General features: G+C 43.2%; 1 protein-coding gene across 6 annotated transcripts in view; it reads right to left on the reverse strand.

Moving 5' to 3' along the window:
* Positions 1–2,449: 2,449 nt before the first annotated feature.
* The window catches only part of rnf38 (ring finger protein 38), a 21,628-nt gene continuing 16,631 nt past the window's right edge, over positions 2,450–7,446 (reverse strand). For all 6 annotated transcript variants that reach the window (XM_083532855.1, XM_083532857.1, XM_083532856.1 and 3 more), the window contains exons 6-13: positions 7,210–7,383; positions 6,819–6,995; positions 6,579–6,740; positions 6,357–6,460; positions 6,184–6,271; positions 5,677–5,798; positions 5,352–5,451; positions 2,450–5,152 (exon numbers count right to left, since the gene is read on the reverse strand). In XM_083532855.1, coding sequence (XP_083388981.1) covers positions 5,090–5,152; positions 5,352–5,451; positions 5,677–5,798; positions 6,184–6,271; positions 6,357–6,460; positions 6,579–6,740; positions 6,819–6,995; positions 7,210–7,383 — 990 coding nt within the window. In that variant the 3' untranslated portion in view covers positions 2,450–5,089. The remainder of the gene's footprint in view (positions 5,153–5,351; positions 5,452–5,676; positions 5,799–6,183; positions 6,272–6,356; positions 6,461–6,578; positions 6,741–6,818; positions 6,996–7,209; positions 7,384–7,446) is intronic.

Genomic DNA, 7,446 nt, shown 5'->3' on the forward strand with positions numbered 1-7,446 from the left:
ACCCTATCCATCCATCCTATCATTCGCTCTATATATCTATCCATCCATCCATCCATCCATCCATCCACCCTATCCATCCATCCTATCATTCACTCTATATATCTATCCATCCATCCATCCATCCATCCATCCATCCATCCATCCACCCTATCCATCCTATCCATCCTATCCATCTATCTATCTATCTATCTATCTATCTATCTATCTATCTATCTATCTATCTATCTATCTATCTATCTATCTATCTATCTATCTATCTATCTATCCATCTATCTATCTATCTATCCAGCCATCCCCCCTATCCATCCATCCATCCATCCCATCTTTACTCAGGAACTCTACTAGTACTCACACCTACATGTGATCTCTCTCTCTTTCTTCTCTCCTCACTGATGCTTTTTATCCAAGGTTATTTTTTCTTAATTTTTTCCTCCAAATGCAAATAAGGCTCGAGCCTGCGGTGCTCCCGAAGTCCCTTTCTGGACTCAGTATGACCTAAATGATGACACACGGCTCTCGTGTTGTTTTAAACATGGTCTAAATGAGCTTAGGTTTTATAGCCTGAAGGACCTTCGGTTTGAAATGACCTTGAGCTCATCGAATCTTTCCCAAATGGTGTAGACAGAGGTGCACAAAAAGCTGCTCAGAGTAAAACATGTGGTTTCAATAAATAAATAAATACATCAATAAATAAATAAATGTCTGAGGGCAGTTTGACCTGATTACACCAAATCCTGTGCCCCTTCTGTCTTTTTTTAATGTCTATAAAATCAGCTCGAAGGCCAGCATTAATGAGGCAGAATATAAAATAAACATATACGTAATAAAGCCAGTTTTCTAACAGAAAGCCAAGCGTGCTGAGAGGGAGCCGCTCATCTGATCAATAATTGATCCTTAAAAAGCTTTTTGGACGAAGAATAACTGAGCAGTTTATAAAAATTATCTTGTTTGTAAAGCTTCAGGTCTAGTGAGGCCTCTGATGCAGCTCCACCACTGGCCTCAGGAGGCACCTTTGGCAAAAGTTTCATCTTCTCGGTCACTGTTTTCACATCTGATAGAAGGTGAAGCTTCATCATAGAATTCAATAACACAAGGCCCAGAGCTGCATCATGGGGCCCGAGTTGAATCAATTTAAGCACTAAGCCCTGAGAGGGAGCTGATCTATTGGGTTAGAAACGGGGTGGGGGACCCAAGAAGACATTTGGGCCATGAGACCTGTGGTGGAGGTACCATTTTCGTGCAGTGATATGTGTCCTAGTTAAACAGCATATGGTGAAGTTGTGCTTTTGGCTCAATGAGGCCTATAGTCGAGCTGCACCATGAGGACGTGCTCATGAGGCTTAATAAGAACGCTGATGAAGCTGCACTGGGACACAGTGGTACACGTGAAAGAACAGCACAATGTGAAGGAGCTGCAATTTTCGACACAGTGAAACCGGTGGTCTCCACACTATTACAGTTCACATTAGAGGAAATGACTGTAATCGGTTCAACAAGACCTATGATGGAGCTGCACTACAGGACTCAATAAAGCCTGTGGTTGAGCTGCACAATGGGACCACTGATGAGATGGACAATACATTTATCATGTTTGTGTGCGTCGTCGGTACTTGCAGGAACGAGAGATATTTGTACCAGTGATGGTAAGATTCAGCGATTCGCATCAGTGCATCGGCATAAAAGGTAACGATGTGATGCATCAATTTTTAAAAAGTGTGCAATTGATACAAGTATTTACCAGATATTCCATTTAATACTCGTGCTGGCTATATTGTCTTGTATAGTACAAGCTGAATGTATAGTGATACTAATGTCTGTACTTTAGTGAGTCACTAACAGCTGGAAACAAATTCCTTGTGTGTCAACACACATGGCCAATAAACCTGTTTCTTTTGTATCACAATGCATTGGTTTGAACATATTTGCACAGATTTATTTCTATACAATTATTAGTAAATAGTAGAATTGACCAATTAATGACATGGCAGAGGTAGAGCTGCGTCTTCCTGCAGACACAACGGGTTTTCTTTTTTGCCCTTCAAAGGCGTTTGTGAAAGGGCCATGCGTTAGAAGTCAGAAGACACTTAAGTAAATTGATGCAATTTATACTTCAGGACTGTGAATTTGGTGAAGCCTTTCCATAATCTGAACGCTATCCAGACACCATGACCCAAGACAGGAGAGAACAGTGTGCAGGTTCCTCTTATCCAGACAGAATGTGTGTACTGATGAAAGACAATGCCGCTTTAGCGGGTGTATTATGTCGCCCTCTGCTGGTCACAATAGAACGGACAAATATTATTATACTACATAATAAACAAAAATAATTTCTAAAGAACACTGGTTTTGATCAGCTTCCTTACCATGAATATTTCTGATACTCGCCCTATAGAGAGATACAGCATTCAGTGCTTTTACAGAGAAGAGGGGGTGGAGAAAAAAACATCAGTTTGTGGAAGAAAACATTATACATTTATTACTGAACCACCCTTTGAAATCCAAAAAGACCAGGAATCGGGATCAGAGAGAGAGAGAGAGAGAAAGAGAGAGAGGGAGAAAGATAGAGAAAGAGAGAGAGGGGGGGGAGGAAAGAAAAATCATTGCACTACTTAGTAAAGCATCACTAGTAATAACTCTCATAGAAAATGTACAAATGTTTGTTAAAAAATTTTTTTTTATATCAAGCCTTCAAATGATTTTGGTTACAGTTATTATACATAAGAAACTACATGTTAAACGATACAATTGTATTTTTAATGGAAAACAAATTAAAACCCATTTTTAAAAATAATAAAATAAAGATCAGAAGCTCTCATTCGTTTAGCGTAAAAAAAAGGGGGGGGGGGAGGATAACACCATAAATAGTAAAAATGAGGTAACTGCTATTGTACCAAGCAGGAGGGGGAAAAAAAAACAAAAAAAAACGTACGTTATAAAGTAAAACGTGGGGGTTTAGTAAAGTGATCCGAGGCGAACGAGAGGAACGTGGCGATGCTGCGACGATGCGATGCGATGCTGAAAGGAGAACGGCTGAAAGGCATCTGCAGTTAAGACACTACGGGTTTTGCGAGCTACGAGAGCTTAACGACGTGACTGTTTAATACACCTCACACTTTTTCACCGCCACACGTGCACACACACTCGGGTCGAGGCAGGGACAGTCGGGGTTATGACAATCCTATGAAGCGTCTATGGCAGGTTATAAGACACGCAAAAGGACTGAAAGACAGTGACTGGGAACTGGAAAACTAGTTTGTTGTGCGTTATTGGGAAAAGATTTTGCTAGGTCTACCATTGTGTCGTTAACACGCACCCACACGTGAACACACACACACACACACACACACACACACACGTGCACACCCCTGTGCTACCTGATTATACATTAATAACGAAGCGAGAATGCTGAAGTGAAGCTTCCTGTGAAAGTGCTGAACCATGTAGTGCTGAAAAATTCAACCGTTTTTCGACTTTCGCGCGCACAAAAATAAATCTGATTTTCTCCTAATGCAGTCGATCAGCAGAGATTTTGTTCTGACTTGTTGATTTTTTCGCACTCAAGCCACACAGATCCCACAGAATTCATGTACCCAGGAGCTCCAATAGAGCAAAAACTGTTCGTGTTCTTAAAATGACCCGGAAAACATACACAATTTCTCGCCAATCTCTGGGAAACTACCACTAGGCAAACACTAGGGGGCGCCTGGAAGCTCGTTTATGTAGACGAGGGAGAGAGAGATCGCGATATTCTCGGTAAGAAATGCAGATTCATGTGAATCGAGAGAAGAATTGTTAAATAGGAGGTGGACATTTTGCACAGTCATTTGTTTGCGCCCAAATTTTCAATGACTTTATCGACTATATTTCGAAAATTCGCTCCGAAAATCTCTGCTGATGGGAAATAAAAAAAAATAAAAATAAAAACATGCAGAGAATGAATCCTGAGAAACAGAAAGAACAGGGGTCGTTTGATCACATGGTTAAAAAAACAAAACAAAATAAAAACAAGCAAGCAAACAAACCCCCGAGGTCTCCGGTCGACGAGAAGCGCATACGTGTGTGGAAAAACCTGCCGAGACGTGAGAGGTCACGTTTTTCTTTAAGAAAATTAAATAAATAATTAAGACTGCGATGGAAGGAAGACTATATCCTTCTTTTCCAGGATCACAACACGGCATTGGAAAAGAAAGAGAGAAAGGAAAAAAAAAAAAAAACGAGGCGCCTCCTGACCGATCGCACGCGAGCGTTCGCAGCTGACGAGACACGTGAGCGCACGTGAGAACGGGAAGCCAGTGTTCTGTACCACACACACAGGATAAATTACACGAGTAACCAAAAGAATCAAAAGACACACTTTTCCTCACACACACGCTCCCAGTTTTTCAATTCTATAAGACTGCTAGATCAGAATTGAACAAACCCCACCCTAGATATATCTCTCTCTCTCTCTCTCTCTTTTTTTTGTGGAAGAAAAGAACACAACTTTTTTTTGTTTTGTTTTCAGTGTGTTATTCAGTCCCTCTATATTGATACATACATACATTTATATGCAATATTTTTATTCGCAAAGGAAAAGCACACATTTTTGTATTCACTTCCTTTTACAAGCTAAATTCACACGCTCGGGAATGTTAGTACTCACACACACACACACACACACACCCAAAACACCACCCTGTACCCACCTGAAAAGAATAAAAGCGTACAAAATAAAGGAATACGAATGAGAGAAATGGCAGTGATGGTGTTTCCGTTTCAACAGAGAACCGTCTTTGGATTCTTGGGGTTAGTGTGTGTGTGTGTGTGTGTGTGTGTGTGTGTGTGTGAGATTAGAGATCTGTTTTTGTGTTTTAACGATCATGTGATGCAAACGGGAGCTATTCACTTAATTTATGCTTAGGGTAAAAGAAAAAAAAAAAATAATGAGTGTGTGTGTGTGTGTGTGTGTGTAAAAGGAAGTCCAGTGTGTTGAAATGGAGAAAGACTCCGGGATGGTGGGACGGTGTGTGTGTGTGTGTGTGTGTGTGTGTGTGTGTGTGTGAGTGAGTGAGTGAGTGATGTGGTAGGAGTGAAACGGGTCACGATCAGATCACTCGGAATCCCGCTGGACTTCGGAGGCGTCGGCTCGGCAGATGGGGCAGGTTCTGTTAGCCTGTGGGGGGGATCAAAAGTAAAATCAATATGACCAATCAGAGCAGATTTACAGTAAAGTACAGGCTTTGAAGTAAGAGCATTAAACCCACACACATCCACCCACACCTGTCCACACACACCCACCCACATCCACACACCCACCCACTCAGCCACATACCAACCAACACACACACACACACACACACACACACACACACCTTAAGCCATTTGTCGACACACTTGGCGTGGAATTCGTGATTGCAGGGCAGGACTCTGAGCAGCTGTCGGGACTCGAAGTCACACATGCACACCACACACCTGAAAACACACACATTAGAGAGAGCTGAACCCAATGCCATCTGAGCTTCTATTTAACGTGTTAATGTAGAATAAGCTTCATTTCTAAACACACTGAACTCTGATCAAGTCTAGTTCTGCTAGATGTCAACTCCTCCCCCCCCCCCCCCCAATCGTTAGTGCTGTACAGAGTGATCGTGTGTGTGTGTGTGTGTGTGTGTGTGTGTGTGTGTGTGATTTACTCACAGGGTTTGCTCAGACTGGTGGTTGCTGGGGTTGAATCTGTAGGAAGGCAGCTGCTCGATGTCAGCTTTTGTCAGGCCGCGTGGTTTGGCTTCCCCGAGACGTTCGGCGAGGTTCAACAGAGCCTAAACACACACACACACACACACACACACACACACACACACACACACACACACACACACACACACACACAGAGATTAAAAGGAATGGTTAATAAGAAGTTGGTCCCAATTAGACATATGTATAACTTATTTATAAAATAAAACTAAAATATAAAACATTCACTATGGAGCGGAGAGTTCACTTTTATTTCTATGGTTCACACCGACAGCAAATCATCAATGTACTTGTGTGTGTTTATGCTCCACACTGCTGCGAAGAGATGAAAGTGGTCATGGCAAATCGCTATGGTAACCCGCCATACTGCGATGCTTCAGCTCGGGACCCCCCCTCAACCTTACAGAGTTAGAACCGCGCCAGGTTCTGAGACCATGAACGACGGCTCACCTCGTAATTCTCCACCTCTCCTTCGTCTACGTCCAGCTCTAAGCTGATAGCAGGCCCTACGGCTGTAGGCTGCACTGGAAGAACAGAGCTGAGGAGAGAAAGGAGCCACGTTGAATCGGGGTTTTAATCAGTTATGCGTACAGGCTTTTTAATAATATTTTTCCAAAACTCACAGGAAGTACGGAAGGAGGCTGGGGTGATACGGGGGCGGAGCCACGGCTTGCTGAGAACGGTACCGCCGACCCGTGATGCGTCGAGGCATGAAGTGTGGATACGGCTGTGCGAAAAAGGACAAAAAGAAGAAGACTATTAGTTTCTGGAAAATTCCTGATTATACGGAATGAGAAGGGGAGGTGTGTGTGTGTGTGTGTGTGTGTGTGTTTGGGTGTACTCACCATTCCGAAGAGCTCCTGTGGCAGGGGATCGTGGGAGAGGAACTGCAAAGGCGTGGAAGGGGGCAGGGGGCTGGGGTGGCCCGAGTGGGCGTAGTTAAAGCTGCCACCTACTGGCAGGTGATCTCCGAGAAGCTCCACTTCGTTCTCAATCCTTTGTAGTGGCTACACACACACACACAACTTAGAGTGGTGTAATACGCATAGATTTGTGTGTGTTAATAAATATGTATATGTACTCACTGATCTTGATTGTTGTGTCTGGAAGGGCAGAAAGTGTGCAGGAGGGGCCAAGTGCGGCGGGTGGTGATGGTGCGAGAGGTGGTGTGGGGGGTGGAGGAGGAAAGTCGAATCGCTGGAAAGCAGTGAGGGAAATGCGTACGGCACGGGCAGGTGCTGCACTGAACAAGCAGGCAGCATCTAATAAAGGAAAAGAAAATGCATTATATATATATATATATATATATATATATATATATATATATATATATATATATATATATATATATATATATATATATATATATATATATATATATACACAGACCAATGTTCCTGATTCTGAACACTAGGGGGCGACAGAGTATATTGAAAGTGATTCTCATATACCACTCTAAAGCGCAAACAAACGCACCGGAGGTGGGCAGACGGGGTAGTGCTGCTGACTGCTGAACACCACCGAGCAGGCAGGCACCTGCTGCTGAGAGGAGCATGCTGGGATATGCTGTCCCGTACAGAGAGGGGGCGGGAGGGCATGGGCTGCCACTGGAGACACAGTGTACGATACGGGGACTGTACCCTGAGGAAGCTACCACACACACACACACACACACACACACGATTCAGAATTTGACATCACACAACACATTGC

This window comes from Silurus aristotelis (assembly GCF_946808225.1).
Source record: "Silurus aristotelis genome assembly, chromosome: 27".
Classification (NCBI taxonomy): Eukaryota; Metazoa; Chordata; class Actinopteri; order Siluriformes; family Siluridae; genus Silurus; species Silurus aristotelis.